Source organism: Microtus pennsylvanicus, chromosome 1 (assembly GCF_037038515.1).
Source record: "Microtus pennsylvanicus isolate mMicPen1 chromosome 1, mMicPen1.hap1, whole genome shotgun sequence".
NCBI classification, from domain to species: Eukaryota; Metazoa; Chordata; class Mammalia; order Rodentia; family Cricetidae; genus Microtus; species Microtus pennsylvanicus.
This window is the reverse complement of record NC_134579.1, coordinates 114,087,005-114,107,799: the sequence shown is the minus strand read 5'-3', so window position 1 is coordinate 114,107,799 and position 20,795 is coordinate 114,087,005. Positions and strand designations below refer to the sequence as shown.

Below are 20,795 nucleotides of genomic sequence, written 5' to 3'. Positions count from 1 at the left end.
CCCCTGCCTGTGCCTCAGACACTGTCGTCCGTCCTCACCCCTGCCTGTGCCTCAGACACTGTCGTCCGTCCTCACCCCTGCCTGTGCCTATGCCTCTGACTGTGGTCCGTCCTCACCCCTGCCTGTGCCTCAGACTGTGGTCTGTCCTTACCCCTGCCTGTGCCTATGCCTCTGACTGTGGTCCGTCCTCACCCCTGCCTGTGCCTAGGAGACCACAAGCCTAGATACTGAGAAGAGCTTCCTTTCTGGAGCCTTGGTCACCCCTTGGTAAGAGTGGGCCTGACCTCATCACTGTCCAGGAGCACAGACTGCCCAGGCTGCCAGGCCTGGCCACCCACCCTTGCTAGAGTCTGAGACAGTTTCTGTTCATGTTCACTATAAGGACTGGAGCAGGATAGAGTGTTCCCAACTGAGATTCTACCTAGGCCCTGGGATGTAGCTCAGTGATGGAGTTCTTGCCTAGCATGTGGGTTCTATCCCCAGCTCTGTGTGGGACAATGGTGGCAGCCACATCCTGGGATTACTGTAAGGATTTTGTGGATAACTAGCTGTTAGCTCAGTCCATGGGGCACGGTAAGTGCATGAAAAGCATCCTGTGTCTTTTCATCCTCCTAAACGATTCCAGGCTCTGAGATTCAAGGTCTCCCTCCCTTTTCTGTACAGGGAATAGAACCTGGGATTGACACATGCTAAAGCCAGCACACTAACACTGAGCTTTCTCTCCAGCCCTCAAAGGTTCAAGGCCATCCTCAGCTATGAGGCTAGTCCTAGGCTATCCTGAGCTACATAACACTCTGCCTCAAAAAAACCCAAATGAGAAAACATCTCCTTGGGCTGGAGGTGCAGCTCAGTGGTGTGGGTCTCGCCTGGCCCGGGTCCAGGTTCCACCCCAGCACCACCCCCACTGTGCACATCAATGCCTTTGCTCTTGGAGACGGCTGAGGATCCCGTGATCCAGATGTGCCCCACACCAGTGTGCAGGCTCCGTTAGCTATGCACTTGCTGCCCAGATGTTTCTGATATGTTGTTCTCATGTCGGATTTATAGTGGTTTTAAAGATTTTTTAAAAAGATTTGGAAAGAACCTATTCAGGGCTTTTACGTTTCTAAACCTGGCTCTTGCCGGAGTTCATGGCACACTGCTTCCTACGTAACTGTGCCCCTACCCCACCCACCGACCCCGATTCCCTGAGAAGTTGTATGGAAAAGTTGGCCTAGCCAGCTTGGGCACACACAAGACTCAGGTACAAAGCCAAACCAGCCCCTCCCTTCTCCACCCCAAGGCTAGTCAGTATTCATGGTTTTCTTACATCGCCATAGCGACCTCTGGACTTGAAGTCAATGCAGTAAGCTGAAGACAAATTTCCCAAGAATACAACCTCCCCCCAAAGAGTTTCTAGCCCCACTTTCGTCTACAGAAGGTGCACGTGCAGTGAGCACGCCTCGCCCGGCAGTCTCCTGTGCCTGGTGCTTGCTCCCTGCCCTCCTGCAGCCCCCTTTCCATTTTGCTGACAGAGCACCATTTAATCTGGGCTGGGTTTTGTGGGGAATTAACATCAGTGCAACCTCTTTGTTCCATAAATTTAAGGCTAATCCTGGTAGAAACATATGTGCCCCCAGCAAGCACCCCAATAGCAGGCACTCAGCAAATGTTAATTGAATGAATGAGTAAATGAGCAAATGGCGCCCAGTGGCCTCATTCAGCCGCAAGGACGGAGGGAAGAGCAGAATCCCTGGCGTTAGTGCTGGATCTCAGAACAAGTACCAAGTTCCCTAACTGCCGGGCAGATTCAGGAGTGGTAGCCTTGTACAGGGGCATTTAGGGAGGAAATTAGTGATTGTTTGACCTTTCAACTGTATGTACATTTGTGTGTGTGTCTGTGTGTGCCTGTATCTGTGTGTGTGTGTGTGTGCACGCACGCCATGGTGTATATGTGGAGGTCAGAGGACAACTTGCTGGAGTTGGTTCTCTCCTTCTACCATGTGGGTCCAAGGAACTGAACCCAGGTTATCAGTCTTGGTGGAAAGCACCATGAACTACTAGGCAATCTCATCAGCCCCAACACATTATATTTTAAGAACATATCCCGACTGGGTGTGGTGGGGCACGTCTTTAATCCCAGCACTTGAGAGGCAAAGGCAGGAGGATCTCTGCAAGTTCGAGGCCAGTCTGGTCTACAATAATTAATTAATTAATTAATTTTTTAAAAAATTGGAATATTATAATGACCAATGATGGGAGATAGGATCAACAAAATAAGGCAGGCCTATACTCAGGAGCTGCTAAAAAGTGAAATTGCTGTGTGGGCTCGGTGGAGCGCCTTGGACGGCATGCAGAAAGCCCTGGTTCCCAGTACCCGCACAGCATAAAATCACGTGCATTCCTGTAACCCCAGCATGCAGAAGGCAGAGGCAGGAGGATAAGAAAGAAATCTAGTGTTGACCTCAGTTACGTAGGCTGAGACCAGTCTGGAATACATCTTAAACTCTGTCTTGAGGGAGAGCAAGAGCGAGGGTAGGGGCTCTAGATTCTTCGATCACTGCTTGTCTGGCCAAAGCTGGCAGTGCCGGCCTGTCATCCCAACTACTCAGGAGGTTGGGGCAGGAGAATGATAAGTTTAAGGCCTGTCTGGGCAATTTAGTGAGGTCCTGTCTCAAAATGAACTTTCTGGTGTTTCAGTGGTAGAACATTTATCTAGCATATATGAAGGCCCTGAGTTCAATTCCCAATACCATTGAATAATCATAATTACCTTATTTATTACTTGTATATTCATGTGCCTAATCTGAAGGAACAGCTTCCAAGCCATTTCTGGGGGCTGCGAGTTGGGGGGTTAACTCTTCCTGCTTTTTATAGCGTTCAGTCTGAGGTCAACTGGGACCTTTGGGATCAACTGAAAGCAGACCGTGGTCTGTCTCCTTCAGAGGACCCAGGCTCTCCCAGTCTCTACACTCCACGTCACCCCAGGCCCCATGCTCCTATCTTCTTCACTTTGCACACAAACATGAAGCCCACTCCCTCAAGAGAGCTTTCTTGAAATCGCCAGAAAGGGTCACGCTTAACCTCATTCCACAGCTATTTACCTCAAACTGAGTATGACCACCCACCGTGGGACTCCCTGGTCGGTCTCCATCCCACCCGGCTCTCACCTTCTACCCCCTGTCCTAGGGACAGCCTCCTTCTCCTGGGCTCTTCTCAGCCTCTATCTCCAGGGTCTATCTGTGAACAGACTGCTTGCTTACCCGCCATCCTCTACCCACACAGGCAGCGTGGTTGTGAAGAGGGAGGGGCTAATACATCTGCTTTCATGCATGTTTTCCTCACCAACCAGCATATAATTGGTATTTCTTTTGTATTCAGAACAAAAACCCAGGAGATGAACACACAGGATCCTCTGAGCGCCTTGTGTGCTAATCTGTTAGAACCGGTCCCAGCTGGGGTAGAAACCGCAGCCAATGGTGCAAGCTCACCCATTTGGAAGGGGGAAAACTTGAGAAAGCCATCATGCACAGAACTTTTCCTCCTCTGATTAAGCCCCCACCATACTTAGTATGCTGGGCCCTGCTCTGAAAAGTAAACATCAGGTTGTTTCCATCCTAAAGTTAAGAGAGATGTTCTAGGGGAAGCCTGACTGGCCAACGGGGCGGGGCCTAGAGAAGGACGGCACCCAGCAAGCATTTAAATAAATAAACCCCGGATTCCCTGAGAGCCTCTGGATAAAGCAGGTGATGGCACTGTAAGGCCAAGTGCAAGGCAGATGGGGGTCTTCCCTCTTGCCCTCTCTGCATGTATCTCGCATCTTGAAGAATGCCCTGTGGGGTGTGGTCCTCTCAGTGGCCTCAGGAAGCATGCAGACCCTTGCTTTATTTGGTCTGCCCATTTTACCGGTGGTAAAAGTGAGGCTTGGAACAGGAAGGAAACTTGTGTTGCCACTCCGCTTCTGAGGGCAGAGCCAGACTTTGAACCACACAGGCTGAGCCCTGACTCGGTGTTCTGTGTTGACACATGTGCCCTGGTACAAAGAAGGAAAGCAATCCCTGCATGTTGCCGGAGTTCTGGGGATTTTTGTTTGTTTGTTTCTGTGTGAGGCAATCACTTGACCGTTGAAGCACACCCTACCCAGGGCATGTGCCTTTTCTTATATCCCCTCTGCTGGAAGCTTCCACAGCAAGCATGCGTCCATCTCTACCAGCTTTGTGGCTATGAAAGACTGGATGGAGCACAGTGATGGTGGGAAAAATATGTTTTCTAAAATGCCAGTGTTCTAGAACTGAACAGTTGTGTTGCTTGCTTTTGCTATGGCTCTGCCTTATTGAAAGGTTTACTGTAACATAGCACACACCATACAATGCACCTGTTTTCTGTGTGCGGTTCACTGATTTGGGGGTTCTTTACAGAGATGTGCAGTCATCAACCCTGTGCAACCCCAGGATATTATCATCCCCCAAAGAAACCCTACACCGTTATCAGCCACTTTCTGCCCCTCCTCCCCCAGCCCTGGCAACTGCCGATCTGTCTTCCGTCTGTGCACACTTGTCTTGATTGCATAAAAATAGATCATACAGTATGTGATATGCCTCAGTGCACTCATAAAAATAGATCATACAGTATGTGATATGCCTCACTTAGTGCACTTGGCCTGATGCGTTCAAGATTCATTCAGAATGTAGCATGCATCAGATCTTATTCTTGTTCTTTTAAGGTTTAATTTTTTTATTGGAGACAGGGTCTCACTATGTAGCCCTGGCTGTCCTGGAGTTTACTCTGTGGACCAGGCTGGCCTCAAACTCACAGAGATCCACCTGCCTCTGCCTCCAGAGTGCTGAGATTAAAGGCGCGTGTCACCATGCCTGGCTAATTTTTTTTGTGTGTGTGTTTGTTTGTTTTTTTAATTTTCGAGACAGGGTTTCTCTGTAGCTTTTGGTTCCTGTCCTGGAACTAGCTCAGGCTGGCCTCGAACTCACAGGGATCCGCCTGCCTCTGCCTCCCGAGTGCTGGGATTAAAGGCGTGCGCCACCACCGCCCGGCGCCTGGCTAATTTTTTATGTTTGATATATGTGTATGTGCTTTGCCTGCATGCCCTCAGAGACAAGAGGTGGGGGTCACATCCCCTGGAACTGGAGTTTTAGGTGATTGTGAGTGTTTTAAATGTGGGCGCTGGGAACTGAACCTGGATCTTCTGCAAGAGCAAGAAATGTTCTTAACTGCTGAGCAATCCTCTAACCACTTATTATTATTGTTGTTGTTGTTGTTATTAGTTTGTTTTTTGAGACATGTTTTTCTCTATGTAGTCCTGGAACTTGTTCTGCAGATCAGGCTGACCTTGAACTCAGAGAGCTACGTGCCTCTGCCTCCCAAGTGCTGGGATTAAAGGTGCATGCCCCTACTGCCTGGCTTCTTATTGTTTTTTAATTACTTGTGTGTCTCTGTGTGGGTTTGTGCACATGAATACAGTTGGTTATAGAGCCCAGAAGAAGGCATTCTGTCCTCTTAAAAAGTGGCAACTGCTTTTTACTGCTGAGCCTTCTCTTCAGCTTCTTTGATGATAGTGGTGATGGTGGTGGTGGTGATGGTGATGATGGTGGTGGTAGTAATGGTGGTGATGGTGATGATGGTGGTGGTGATGGTGAGGATGATGGTGGTTCTTTTTTTAATTCCTTGTATTTATTTATTTTATTTACCCAAATGAGTATTTTGTCTGCATGTATGTATGTGCACCAAGTGCATGCCTGGAGCTTACAGAGGCCAGAAGAGGAGTTAAATCCACTGAAACTAGAATTATGGATAACTATGAGCCACTATATCAGTTATCAGTGCTAGAACCCACACCCTCTGCAAGAGTGGTCAGTGCTCCTAAAAGCTGAGCCGTCTTTCTTCTTCTTCTTTTTTTTTTTTTTTAAATTTTTGCGACAGGGTTTCTCCGTAGCTTTTGGTTCCTGTCCTGGAACTAGCTCTTGTAGACCAGGCTGGCCTCAAACTCACAGAGATCTGCCTGCCTCTGCCTCCCGAGTGCTGGGATTAAAGGCGTGCGCCACCACCGCCCGGCGTGTCTTTCTGATCCCCCTTTATTCCTTTTATTGCTGAATAATATTCTCTTCAGCCCTGTGACTTTGCCACATTTATTTGTCTGTACATGAGTTGCTGAGCATTTAGGTTGTTGCGCTGTTATGAGTGGCACTATCATGAAGGCCGGAACATTTCCAACCACATTCCTGTGTGTATAGCTTCCTATTTCTCTCGTGCTTGTACCAAGCAGTGGAACTGCCTTGTCAAGTAGGAGTCTTGTATCTGCCTGTCAGAGGAATTTCTATCCCTGTTATATCGCGACTGGAACCAGCACGCATCTAGGTGCCTCAGAGTGTCCAGAATTTCTGAGAGTCACGGACACCTAATCAACTCACCCTCATGACTTGGAGGAAAGCTATAGGACTTGGCATTTAGGCAAGAGCACCTCTTTAAAATCTTTATATGCACTCACACAGGCTATGAAGACTCCACCCACCATTGGTTACCTAGTAGCTGTGCGTGTTGACTGTCGCAATACCACAAGGTAGTTTGTCGCTCTCCTGTTACTGAACATCCCCACAGTGCAGGCGTAGGGCTGCTGAGAAGTGGCTAAGCCACCGAAGCCAGAACGTGCTTCTTTTGATGAGAAAGGTAAACGTTCTCTGCTTAATACGGATAGAAGGGGAGGCAGATAGCTTACTGAACATGTGCAGTACCATAGGTTTGATACCTATGACCACAAAACAGTGACAGTAACAACGAAGATAAAAGGACATGCCCTAATATCTATGGTAAAAGCAAATCTTGTACCTGTGGATTTCAAAGAGGACATTGGTGCTTGTGCTGCTGTGTGTCAAAGTGCATAAACTATAGGCATTCTGCATGAAAAGTATCTCGTTAATATTAAAAAGGTGTGGCTACAGGAACCAGGTGCGGTGGGTGGCACCTGTTCTCTCCCAGCTTGAAGGTAGAGGCAGAAGGATCAGAAGTTCAAGGTCATCCCCAGCTACTAGTAGAATTTGACGCTGGCCTGGACTATGGGAGATCTTTTCTGTAAAAGAAAACCAGTGGTTAAAGGGTTAGTACTCTCAGCGGTTTCGGTTCCAGCATCTGTCTCCTTGGGTGACATGTCCCCAGCATGAGAGGAGGCTGCTCTGGGTTTCAAGAGCAGAGTGGAGGATAAGTAGCAGAGGGGCTCCCGGGAGTCTCCAGACACAGCCACACGGAGAATCTGCCTGGCTGTGGTTCATCCTCTAGAGCCCACTCCTCTGCCCCAGACCAGTGTGGAAACGCCAGAGTGGGCAGCAGGATTAGCTGTGGTGAAGGACTGACTGCCGTATGTCAAGGATGTTCTAAGGAGCTCTGTGCGACAGGAAGAGGGTGTCGGGAACATGGAGAGTCCTCCAGGCCTGTGAGCCTATGACACTCTCACGGAAGGGAACATGCCAGTCACCCAGAACCTTCTTCTGAGAATGAGAATGGGTTCAGTTCAAGTGCATCATGTTCCTCTCCATTTAATAAGGAGCTTATAAAACGTAATTATAAGACATGATTCAAAAGCCCTCAGTGGCTCCTTTGACTGACAGCAGGGATTGCAAACCGAAAGGCCTCCAGGGCTCAGCAGTGGGCTGAGGAAAGTCATCCTGTGGGACGGACTAGGGCCGCCCTGTGTTGTAGGCACTGCAGTAACAACATCAACAAGGGCGACATGCTAACATCTAAATGTTTAAAATTATTCTCTGGGTGGTGGTGGTGGCGCATGCCTTTAATCCCAGCACTCGGGAAGCAGAGGCAGGTGGATCTCTGTGAGTTCACGTCTAGCTTGATCTATAGAGCGAGTTCCAGGACAGCTAGGGCTGTTACACAAAGAAATCCTGTCTGGAAAAACAAACAAATAATCAAGAAAATTAAGTAAATAAGTAAATAAACAAAATTATTTGTCAGGTGAGAAACCAAAATGTTCTACCTCCAATAAACCTGAGTCAGTGCTAGAAGCTGAGCCACACAAGCTAGGGCAGGAAATGGTTACTCCAAAAGAAGCTTTTGTGATTTTTTTTTAAAAGATGGTCTCTTACTAAGTATCCCTAGCTATCTGGAAACTCACTGTAGAGCAGGCTGGCCTTGAACTCACGGAGATCCATCTGCCTGCCTCTGCCTTCTTGAGTGCTAGGATTAAAAGCGTGCGCCGCCAGGTCTGACTCATTTTTATTTTTAATTGCGTGTGTACATCTGCATGTGCAAGTGAATGCAGGTGTCCTCAGAAGTCAAAAGAGGGATCAGAACCTTTGAAGTTGGAGTCACAGGCAGTTGTGAGCTGCCAGACACCCGTTCTAGAAATGGAACAAGACTCTACAAGAGCAGCAAGCACTCTCAACTGAGCCATCTCTCCAGCCTGCTCTTTGCAAATTTTAGAGGATGTCCCTCACAGTCTCCCATATGAAGCCAGGCCGAGGAAGCAGAGTTGAAAGGTGCTCGCTGCACCTTCCCAGGGGAATAGATGCAAACCCCAACAACCAGCTCAGGCACTGCAGCGGCCACCTGTGTTTCTCTGCCGAAAGCCACAGGCCTGGTGTGACTCTTTTCTGCATGAACGCCACTTTGTGACTCCTCCTCCACAGTCAAGAATAGTGGTTCTAAGGACATTACTGAACATGTGCGGTACCACATCCCCAACCCCTGGCTCACTAAGCCGGAATCCCCTTGTTAACAAGCCCTCCAGACCATTACGGTCGGAGCAGTCTGAGAACTCTTGCCAGGTTTCACTACCTCCGCCACATCTCTGATAGCGTGGTTTTAAGTAGTATGACTGACTCTGTGCCCACACTAATGAAATTGGCATCTCTGGGCACAGGGGCTGCCCTCAGAACTAGCAAACTCTCCAGGCTGATGGAATGGCCCACTGCCTCAGGGGATGAGGGGTCAGGGTGAGAACGTCATAGAAGGCCCAGCTGACGACAGAAGAGCATTCTATGTGATCCTCCGGGCCTCCCGAATCTCCAGAGTGGTCCTCACACCAGAACATACAGAGGCCACTGAGTGCCCACATCCCTCCCCACAGTTCTCCTGAGCACAAATTTCATTTAGACCTGCGGCAAAACCTGTCTGTCTCTGTCACTAATGCCTGCACAGCAGCTCAGGAAGGAACTGTGAGGGTGCCAAGTTGCCAACACTATCATTGTGTGTGTGCATGGTGTGTGCGTGTAAAGGTCGGGGAACAACTTTCTAGATTCAGTCTCTTTCATCAGGGATTGAACTCAGGCAGCCTGTCTTGTGCGGCAAGCCCTTTACCCTCTGAGCCATCTCACTAGCCCAAGCAGGGGCTCTGAGAGAGGAAGCACAAGTCACCTACTGGGTGGTTTGTGCCGCCAGTGTTGGCTGAGATCTGGGGACTCTCTGGGTATGACTAAAGCAGGCATTTCAGCTCCTTTGTCATCACAGTCCCCTACCTTGGAATCGAATTAAATCATATATTCCATCGGTAATGTATATGTATTATAATTTATATACTTATTACTTATAAATTTGATCATATGTCATTAACATAGAATTACAACTTATATTGTAATTACATGAATTCTAATTAGTAAGCACATAGAAAATATAATAATCACAGTGTAATTACTGTCTGTTCAGTCCCTACCCTGTGCAGACACTTTACTTATATGCTTCAAAACAACCCAGCACAGGCTGGGCATGTAGCTAAGATGGCAGAGCGCTCACCTAACCTGCAGGAAGGCCTGGATGTGATGCCCCGTGCCACACAAACCAGGCCTGCAGACACCTGCCTCTGAGGTCGAAGCTCAAGGTCCTGCTCAGCTGCATAGCAAGACTGAGGCCAACTCGGACTGCATGAGACCGTGTCTCAAAAAACCCCACAAGAATAAAACCCAGACTAAACAACGCATAAACCACCCAGTGTGTGTGTTGTGCTTTGCTCTACTCTCTGAAGACAAGAAAGTTGGACATAAGTAACGCACTCAAGATCCCGTACACAGAAAGTGGCAGTGTTGGTATTTGGAGATGGATCTGCTCTCTGAAATTGTCACTTAACTTTACTCTCTACCAAGTAAGTAGTGGTGTTGTATATACCTTAACAGTATTAAAGTCATTAAAATTTTTTGCATTTTATCATTTAAAAATGTTTGTGTATATGAGTGCTTTACATGCATATGTATTCGTATACCTCCTGCGTGTCTGGTGCCCACAGAGGCCAGAAAAGGGCATTAGATCCCCTGGCACTGGAGTTACGGTCTGCTATGAGCTATGTGGGTGGTGGGAATCAAACCCACATCCTCTGCAAGAGCAGCAGTGCTCTTAGCCACTGAGATATCTCAGCACCAATAGTATTAAAATTGGAACTGGAAAGGTGGCTCAGAGGCTAAGATCTTACTACAGTGAAGAGTTACTGATCTTGGGGCTGGAGAGATGGCTTAGTGGTTAAGTGCACTGACCCTGGTTCAAGTCCCAGCACCCACATGGCAGCTCACAATTGTCTGTAACTCAAGATCCAGGGAATCTGACTTCCTCACAGGCATACAAGCAAAACGCCAATGCACAGAAAATAAAAAGAAATAATTACTTTTTTTAAAAAAATGACCTGCTGCTCTTTCAGAGGTCCCAGGCTCAGTTTCTAGCACCCACATGACAGCTCACAGTCATCAGAAACTGCAGTTTCAGGGGGTCTGACAACCCCTTCCGGTCCTCACAGTCACCAGTCATATACATGGCGCACATGAATAACATAATGCAAGCAACCATTCGTGCACATAAACTAACAATAAATAAATCTTCATAATGATTGAAATTAGAGGTTTCTCTTCAGATAGTACTCATCTTTTGCCTTGTATTATTCATATAGCACAACATATTAATATGCTCTTTTTAATATGCATAAAAAATCCTATATAATCTATGCATATTTAATAGTGCGCAGCCACGCCAACTGCAAACCCGGTAAACGCTAAAGGAAGCAGTGTCCTCACACCCAGTGCACACAGTTTCAGTTACAGCTCCTCATAACCAATAATGCTATTCCCCGAGAGCTCAGGCTGCCAGCATCTAGCAGTTCCGCTTCACACGCTGGGAAAGTGGTCGCACCTTCTTCCCTCCAACACTGACACATGGATCTAGGCAGCAACGTTCCGCAAGGGGAAGAATGAAAACGGAGTCCCCAGCAGGCTGCAACTGTGCCGGCAACAGCTTGAGAGCAACAGGTTGTAAACGATCTTGTTTTCTTCTAAGTACCCTTACAGTGAAAGTAAATAACCCTGCTTTAGAGACACGCATGCTCCCGCAACAAAGCCGAGTGAGCCAGCGGGGTGGCAGGAGATGGAAAAGTTTCGGTAGTGTTTCCACGAAACCAGGCGGCTCAGGAAAGTAGCGCGTGGAGGAATGGACAGGTGCCCATGATTTTATCCTTTAGTTTCTTGGTGACTTTAAAAGTAATTTAAAAAGTTATGAGTAACTGGCTGGAGGCAATTGAATCGCAAGCTAGGTCAGCAAAGATAAAAATTAAGTCAGACCATGGTGGTCTGTGTCTTTAATCTTAGCACTCTGGTGTCAGAGGCAGGTGGATCTCTGAGGGTTTTGGGTCAGCCTGGTCTACCTAGTGAATCCTGGGCAAATCAGGGCTACTCAGTGAGGCCCTGTCTCAAATAGAATAATAAAAAATAAAATTTAAGGCTAAAAACAGCAGAACGTCTGTGGCTGGCAAGATGGCTCAGTGGGTAGAGGTGTTCAGTCACAAGCCCGATGATGTAAGTTCAATATCCAAGATCCATATGGTAGAAGCAGGAATTTAGCACCAGCAAGTTGTCTCTGGAGCCTCCATAGATGCATCATGGGGTACGTGTGTGTGTGTGTGTGTTTGTGTGTGTGTGTGTGTGTGTGTGTGTGTACACGCGTGCGCATGTGCACAGAGGCCAGGAGAGGGTGCTGGGTCTGGAATGACAGGGTGTGAGCTGCAACCGAACTCAGGTCCCCTGCAAGAGCAGCAAGCAGTCTTAACCTCTGAGCCACCTTGCTGGCCTTTCCATGCTCTAAATCCCTTTCTGTGAACTGTCTGCCCCTACGCCGGAGCCACCCCATGTTGGTGGCTGTAGGACGGCAGTGAGTTTTCAAACTGAGCAGCGGGGAGTGTGCATCCTTAAGCAGAGTCTACTTCATCCCTACAATTTTGTCTCTTCTTTTTTCTACTATTTTGTCGATTCTTGCAGTATTAATTTCAGAATCAGCTTGTCACTTTTCACAATAACAAAAGAAGCTGGCTGGGGTCTCTGGTGCTGCTGAGGGTGGACTCAAGGTCTGGGACATGCTAGACAAGTGACCGATCGTCACCTGGAGTGCAGTCACCTGACACCATTGGGTCTTCCAGGTGCCGAGTAAGGGAATCCTTCCCTTAATTTAATGTCAACATTATTTTATAGTTTTTAGAGCTTAAGCCGTTTTTGTTAAAATTATTCCTAAGTATTTATTGAATTTGATGCTACTAGAAATAAAATCATTGGGCTGGTGAGATGGCTCCACAGATAAATGTCAAACCCACATGGTGTCCTCTGTTCTTCACATGTGCCCTGTGCCACACATGTACCATACATTACAACACACACACACACGTACCATACATTACAACACACACACACTCATGCATACATTTAAAAAAGAAATGGAATTATTTTCTCTTTTTTTTCTTTCTTTGTTTTTTTGTTTTTGGAGACAGGGTTTCTCTGTGTAGACCTAGCTGTCCTGGACTCGCTCTGTAGACCAGGCTGGCCTCGAACTCACCGAAATCTGCCTGCCACTGCCTCCCCAGTGCTGGGATTAAAGGCCTGCACCACCATGGCCCAGCAGAATTATTTTCTTAATCTTCATTGTATTCATTGTATAAAAATATAATTGATTTTCATATATTGAACCTTTTATGTTATGTGAGTGTTTTACCTTCGTGTGTGTGCACCATGTGTATGCAGTGCCTGCTAAGGTCAGAAGAGGGCGTCAGAACTGGAGTTACAGATGGTAACAAGCTGCCACGTGGGTGCTGGGGAACAAACCTGGGTCCTCTGCAAGAGCAGCCACTGTTCTTAACTGCTGAGCCATCTCTCCAGCTCTGATTTTTCCCATATTGATACATATTGATATCATACCCTGAAATATCACTGACACTTTTTATCAGTTCTAATAGGGTTTAGTGAATTTCTTAGAATTCTTTCCTTTTCCTTTCTTTCTTTCTTTCTTTTTCTTTTTCCTTCTTTTTTTTTTTTTTGAGACAAGGTCTCATTATGTAGCTCTGGCTGACCTGAAACCAGCTGTGCAGACCAGGCTGGCCTTGAACTTAGAGGTCCACCTGCCTCTGTTTCTGCCTCCTGAGTGCTGTAATTAAAGGCATGTGTCACCACAGCTGGCTGTACACCAAATTTAAAAAAAGAAATTTACTAGGGCATAAGTCACATATTTGAGTTTCTCATTGAAGTACTCATTTAGCCAAGCTTAGTTTTAAATCTTTGTAGATTCTATCTTCATGGTTTGGGAAGTACTCTTTTGTTTATTGAAACAGCATCTCGCTATCTAGCCCTGGCTAGCTTAGAACTTGCAATGTGGGTACAGATTGGTCTGGAACTTACGGCAGTATCACTGCTTCCTGACCACAGAGAAACAGGTGTGTACCACCAAGCCTGGGTAGATCCTGCCTTTAAAACAAACTGACACATATCTCTCAGGTGAGGAAGTGGTTGAGCTACTGTGTGATTCTCAGGGTGGAAAGAGACATAACTCCCCATGGTATGGACAGTGTGACATCATCAGCGCAGGACGGAGTGCCACAGATGAGGTGGCTTAAAAACAATAGGAATTAGGGACTGGAAAGATGGCTCAGGGGCTGAGTGCTCGCCTGCCTGCCTCCTCTCCTTGGTTCCTGCACCCACACATCAGGTAGTCTCACAACCACCTGGGACTCCAGCTCCATGCCCTCTTCTGGCCAACACAGGTACCTGAACTCACGTGTGTGTGCACAGAGTGATACACATGCATGGTCATAGTTTTAAAAAGTAAGTCTTCAAACAAATTATTTATTAGTTTATTCTATTTTGATGCTAAAGACCGAGTCTAGGGCTGAGAATGTGCTAACACAATAGTTTTAGGCTCTGCTAGCTTCTACAGTCAGTACCATCGGTGCCGTATGCTCCCTGTGACAGCTGCCGGGCTGACTCCTTTGGGCTCCTCCTACATTCTGACACATTTTGTTTCCTGACCATGAGGAAACAGGTGTGAATGGGACCACTCTGTGCTCAGCTCCGAGCCGTAATGGTGCGGCAGTGGACATATTGGATTGGAAGGCACCTACTCCAGCATGACCTCGTTTCTAATAAGGTCCCCAAGGTTGGGACTTCAGCATCCTTCAAGGTTGGGACATCACGCAACCCACAGACTCATGCTCCTCTCCAGCAAGTACCTTTTGTGTTGACCACAGTCTTTGCTTCGTTTCCTGGTCTCTTCTCTAGATTGAGGACATGTCTAACGAGATCAAGTTTAGCGAGTACGTGGACACAGGGAAGCTGATCGACAAAATCAACCTGCCGGATTTCCTCAAGGTTTATCTTAATCATAGGCCACCTTACGGTAACACCATGGCCAGCATCCGGGAGACCTTTAACATACTGGGTTTCACCAATTCCCAAGGGAAAACGGTTATTCGCAGAGAGGACTTCCTGAACATGCTCCTCACTAAAGGTAACGTGTGGTAGCATCCTCGAGCCTTTCCCAGCAGAGGAGGCCTCGTTAGGGCAGGCAGACACATGGGGTCCCCATCTGTCATGACAAACAGCCGTGGGACAGGGCCACCTTGTAGTGTCTTGCATATCTGACAAGTGTGGGTTAATGAGAAGGTCCCTGACCTAGAAATGGGGACCATGTGACTCATGGGCCAGCAAGATGACACAGTAGGTAAAAGTGTTTGCCGCAGAACCCGATGACCTGAGTTCAACTCCCAGAACTCACATGGTGGAAAACGTTGTACTCTGACCTCCAAGCACTGGCCATGGCACATGCCCCCATCTCCACCCACAAAATAAATAAAAATGCAAAAAAAAAAAACTTAAAGAAAAATGTGCTTCCCTCTCAACTTTCCAAGACTTCTAGTCTTAGCATGCTCACATGTGCTTTTTGTTGTTTTGTAGCCCAGGCTAGCCTTGAGTTGTTTTTTTTTGTAGCCCAGGCTAGCCTCTCCATCCTCCTGCCTCAACCTCCATAGTCCTGGGATTGGAGACATATACCACTACACCCAGTTTGACTTGTAAAATGGGGAGGTATTTGCCAGTTTAGCAATCTCCTTGGGCTAGAATACGGTCAGGATGGGTTTGGGATGTCAAACTACACTACAGTGAACGTCTATTTCTACCTGCTATGTGAGGGCCATCTTGTACTGTCTTGCACATCTGACAAATGGGATTTTTTATCGCAGCCAACCTAGGATGGCTCTGAGCAGAGGAAGTCTGAAATAAGGCAGAGCCCAGCCTTCACTGCCCTGCCTCTTCCTACAAGCCCCAGCATCTCCCAGCTCTGCAATGCCATACAAGTGTGTATTGTGACAGAATAGGACTCTTTCTATCTCAAGAAATGGCAGAGTACATCTCTTTAAGCTCCCTGGGCCAGCGAGATGACTCAGCGGGTAATGTGCTGACTGCAAAGACTAGGGACCCGAGTTCAATCTCTAAGACCCAGAGTGGCAGGAGAGAACCGAAACTGTCCTCTGACCTCCAAACATACACCACGTTGGTATACACAGCATGCGTGTGCGCACACACGCATATACACAAATAAATAAACAAATGTAAAATTAAAAAAGAACTCTAACCAGAGGGGTGGCGCACAACTGAAATCCCAGCACTTGGGAAGCAGAGGCGGGAAGAAGGAAAGGACCAAAGGCATAGCTCATTTGTAGAGTGCTTGCCTAGCGTGCTCAAAGCCTGGGTTGGATCTCCAGTACCACATAAACCAGATCTGGTGGCCCCAATCTGGAATCCCAGCACTTGGGAGGTGGAGGCAAGACCAGGAGTTCAAAGATCACCTTAGCTTTATAGAAAGTTTGAGGCAAGGCCGAGGAGACCCAGCCTCAAAACAACAGACAAAAGGATCTCATAGTTCTCGACCCTGATGTGAGATGGAGCCCCAGAGTTAACTAGACCTCTTTGATCCCCCATGCCCAGGCGAGCACATGACAGAGGAGGAGATGTATGACTGCTTCGCGACACTGTTTGGCCTGAATCCTGAGGGGTGGAAATCCGAGCCTGCAGCCACCCCTATCAAAGGTACTTGGCCTTTGTCTGGGCTTGTGGCCACCACTCACTAATTTGTTATAGACTTAAGGGCATTTGTTCCTCCCGACTGGTACAAGCCACTCTCCTTAAGACCCTGCACGCAACAGTCAGTCTGCTGGGAATCCCGTGACTAGGCGATGGCAGAGAAGTGAGCCTTGGCTGCATCTGCTGGATGAGAGCTTTCACTCCGCTCTGCTTGTCCTGTGGTGTTTTCCGGTTTTCTGGCCTTGTTCCCTCCCTCCCTCCCTCTCTCCTTCCCTCCCTCCTCCTCCTCCTCCTCCTCCTCCTCCTCCTCCTTCTCTCTCTCTCTCTCTCTTTCTCTCTCTCTCTTTCTCTCTCTCTCTCTCTCTCTCTCTCTCTCTCTCTCTCTCTCTCTCTCTCTCTCTCTCTCTCTCTCTCAGACAAGGTTTCTCTCTGTGTAGCCCTTGCTGTCCTTGAACTCACTAAGTAGTCTACACTTGCCTGCCCTGCCTCCTGCTGGGATTAAAGGTGTGTGCCACCACCGCCCAGCCCTCTTTCCTTTCTTTTTTACACTGGGTTCATCTTTCTGGCTTGGGTGGGTGAACATAAGCCACTCCTGGGTAGGCCATACAAACTCAACTCCAAGCTACTAGGACTTTAAAGCTCTATTTCTCTTTCTTTGTTTTTTTTAATTTATTACTTTTATTTTATGTGCATTGGTGTCTTGCCTGCATGTGTCTGTGTGAGGGTGTCAGATCCCCTGGAGCTGGAGCTACAGACAGTTGTGAGAGCTGGGAATTGAACCCAGGTCCTTTGGTGCTCTTAACCACTGAGCTATTTCTCCAGCCCATTTCTTTCTTCTCTTTCTCTAGTGTTTGGTTTTCTTTCTTTTTCTTTTTCTTTTTTTTTTCTGAGCTAGAGTCTCATTATGTAGTCTTGGTTGGCCTGGAACTCACTATGTAGCCAAAGCTGGCATCAAGCTTACAGAGACCCACCTGCTGCCACCCGAGTGCTGTAAAAGGATGTGCAACCATGCCTGGCTTTCTTTTTTTTTTTTAAATTTGTGAGTGGTCTCTTTATGTATCCTGGGCTAGCCCTGGACTCCTGATCCTCCTGTCTTCGCCTTCTAAGTGCCAGGATTACAGGTGTGCACCATATCCAACTCTAAATTCTTTTTCTTAAACATTTTCTTTTATGTCTTTTTATATTCTGTGTGTGTGTATTTGTGTGTGTGTGTGTGTATTTGTGGGGGGGTGCGCGCACACACGTGTTTATGTTCTCTCCTTCCACCGTGTAGGTCCTGATGATAGAACCCAGGCCTTCAGACTCTGTGACAAGGAATTCCACCCGCTGAGCCACCTCACCCACCCGTCTAGTTCTTTTTCTTGTATATGTACATGAATCTGATGTGCAGATGTGTGTTCTTGTTTGCATGTGTGTGAATAGTTATGCATGCATATGCATATGCATATGTGTCTTTATGAGTGTGGAGGCCGGAAGTGAACATCATGTGTCTTCCCTGATCATTTTCTACTATATTCATGAAGACAGGGGTTCTCACAACTCCCTGACTGTCTGCCTGGCACTAGCTGTAAGAGGCCTCTCCATCGATGGGCGTCTGCATGGGTTCTGGGAATCTGAGCTCAATCCTCACTTGTATGGAGAGCACTGTATCCTTCACGTCGTCTCCCCACCAGCTTTGAGTTCCCCAAGGTCATGCTAGCCTTGGGGTGTGCTTGATGGTAGGGACTTTCCTCACATGCCCAAAGCCCTGGATTCCGCCCCCAGCATCAAATGAATGAAAACTCCTCTTCCTCTTCTCGCTGTACCCCAAGAATGTCCCACCTCTGCTTCTTCTCAGCAGTTGCCACTCCCAGGTGTCCCTGGTGTGACTGTACTCTCAGGAAGAGCCAGTTCACACCGCTCTTCCAGGCCCTCTCCAGCTGGCAAAGTCTCTACCCACAAGCCCAGGGTAGTGGGCGGTCAGTCCACAGCTCCTGAGACTACGGACACAGACTCCTGGCCTGTCTCCCCACCACCATTTCCTTTTATTGTCTAATCAGGTTTGCCAGAACCTTGGTTAACAGGGCTCTTCTCCTCAGTAAACTGGTTCCAAGAGTCAAAAGTGACCCTTAGCTCAAAATACTACCTACTTCTCACACACACACCCCTTTTTTCTTTCTTTTCAAGGGTCTTATTTTATGGGTGTGGGTGTTTTGCTTGTGTGTATGACTGATGCCCAGAGAGGCCAAAAGACAGAGCAGGATTGGAGTTACAGATGGTTTGGAGCCACTGTGTGGATGCTGGGAATCCACCCAGGGTCCTCTGGAAGAGCAGTCAGTGCTGTTAACTGCCAAGCCACCTCTCCAGCCAGCCTCCCACTTTGGCTTAGCGTCATTCCCTTGGGTTTTAGAACTCCCTCTTGTTAGGAGCTTTATCCCTGAAAAAGGCATTTTGTCTTCTTTTCTTGCCTGTCTAGATTCAGAAATCTGCCTTGAAGAAGAACTTCCAGAAGAAATCACCCCAGAAATATTCGTGACTGAAATTCTTGGCTTAACCATTTCTGAGGCTTCCGGACTGTTGAATTAGTGAAGTCCCTGGGAATGCTGGAGGCACAAAGCACTCCAGGTGCTCGCACACGCACACATGCGTGCCTTTTCCAAGGGGTGTTCCTTTTCTGTACACGCCTGCCCCACCCTAATCTTCAGAGCATTTAGACATTAAAAGCCACTTTCTCTTAAGACAATGGAATTCACACAGTTGGACATTGCACTGTCTGTGAAAGAGAAGAGTGGGTGAAGGTGAGAACAGCCTGACTGGGGGTGGGGGTCTCAGCCAGTAGCAGCCCTTCCTCATGGCGTGTATGCTGCTTCATGGAAGTCTTAGCCACTCACGCCCTTCCTTTGGAGCACTGTCTGTACTGCTGGCCTCTGTGGCTGGGAGGAGGAGTTCTGGGCTCCTGGGAGTAGCAGACTATTTTCTTTCTCAGCAGAATACCCAAGCAGTTGTGCGTGGCCGTTCCAACGAGCATCACTGGCCATGCTTAACTCTGGTGGCAAGTGCCAAAAAAAAAAAAAAAAAAAAAAAGCAGAAGCAACGTGAGTCCCATGGACTGCACCTGGACCAGAAGCCCCATAGCCCTGCCCCTTCATGTTATAACTGCTTCACCACCTCACCCTCTGCTGGGCTGCAGGGCACTTGATGGGCAAGATCAGGGGCTTAAGGACATCTCTGAGTTTACAGTGATGTTTTGTTTCCTGCATGCTGGCAAAATAAGAGAGTGTTATGACCTGCCCTTCGAGTTTTCCCTCAGTTCAGAGGTCGAATTCCAGCAAGTGTCCCTGTGTTACCTGTATCTGCCTACCCCACCAGGGCCTTCTCAGATGTCAGCATTAAGAGACGTTTCTCTTTGAGGGGAGGTAAACATTTTTAAAATTCTTTATTCTTATTTTATGTGTGCTGGTGTTTTGCCTCCATGTATGTCTGTGTGAGTGTCAGATCCCCTGGCACTGGAGCTACAGACAGGTGTGAGCTGCCTTGTGGGAGCTAGAAACGGAACCCACAGATAGTGCGTTTAACCACCGAGCCATATCTCCAGCCCGGAGGGACGATTCTGATCCTTTTAGAGCCTTTTTCCTACGGAGCAGGAGAGACCCAGCACCACACTGCATCTCTACACATGCACCCAGCCCTCCTCAGGGTGCAGCTGCAAGTTTGTCACACTGAGAGTCTTTGGAATAGTCTGGAATGAGGAACAGAACCATCTACCCCAAACCAGGCTGTGTCATGGCGACCTTGGGGCAGGCCGCGGGAGTCAGCAGGCACCTGATTGTCGGAGCGGAGCCTGTCACCAGGGCTTTGCAACCCAGTTTATGTTTTGTTCTTTTTTTTAAAAAAAAAATCATGGAAAAAAAACACAAGCTTTATGAATCGATTTTGTAACTGCTCAGGGCCTAGGAGATAGATTACCAGGCTAGTTAAAAAGTTCCTGGGGACATTTTAGGGAACAGGAAACTGGCAAATAACTTGTTCTCATAAAAACAAAAACCTGGAATTGAGCGCAGCTTGGACACCAGGCAGGACTTTCCTTTATCCAATCTGGCACCTTTAAATTTTGCAGTTCCTGACTACAGATATTGCAATGGTTGTCATGAGCAAAATTGTCAGGGCCACTTGAACCCACCAGGGCTGGTGTCACCGTCAAAGGCAAGTTGGGACGATCTCGCCATGCTCATCCAGCCATAGAGAAGGAAGGCCAAGGTCCTGGCTATGGACAGTCCTCCAGGAAGGCCAAAATAGCCAGGGACAGAGAAGTTAGTCACAGTGCCCCTCTCTTCCCATCCAAACATGGTCAGGGGACCCTTCTACCTGGGACACTTCCAGCAGGTGACTTGAATGCGTTGTCTCTCAGTATATTTGACCAAGGCAGAGTCAGTGAGCAGCTTCAGGACAATTGAGCAAAGGAGAGGACAGGCCAGCATTGTCACCCGAGCCCATTGGTCCTGGGGATGGGACACT

At 47.8% G+C, this 20,795-nt stretch overlaps 1 protein-coding gene across 2 annotated transcripts in view; it reads left to right on the top strand.

Annotated features, from left to right (window-relative positions):
* The window catches only part of Cfap251 (cilia and flagella associated protein 251), a 90,190-nt gene extending 71,176 nt beyond the window's left edge, over window positions 1–19,014 (top strand). For both annotated transcript variants that reach the window (XM_075979386.1, XM_075979397.1), the window contains 3 exons: window positions 14,502–14,730; window positions 16,206–16,307; window positions 18,757–19,014. In XM_075979386.1, the coding sequence (XP_075835501.1) occupies window positions 14,502–14,730; window positions 16,206–16,307; window positions 18,757–18,866 (441 nt within the window). In that variant the 3' untranslated portion in view covers window positions 18,867–19,014. The remainder of the gene's footprint in view (window positions 1–14,501; window positions 14,731–16,205; window positions 16,308–18,756) is intronic.
* Window positions 19,015–20,795: the final 1,781 nt, after the last annotated feature.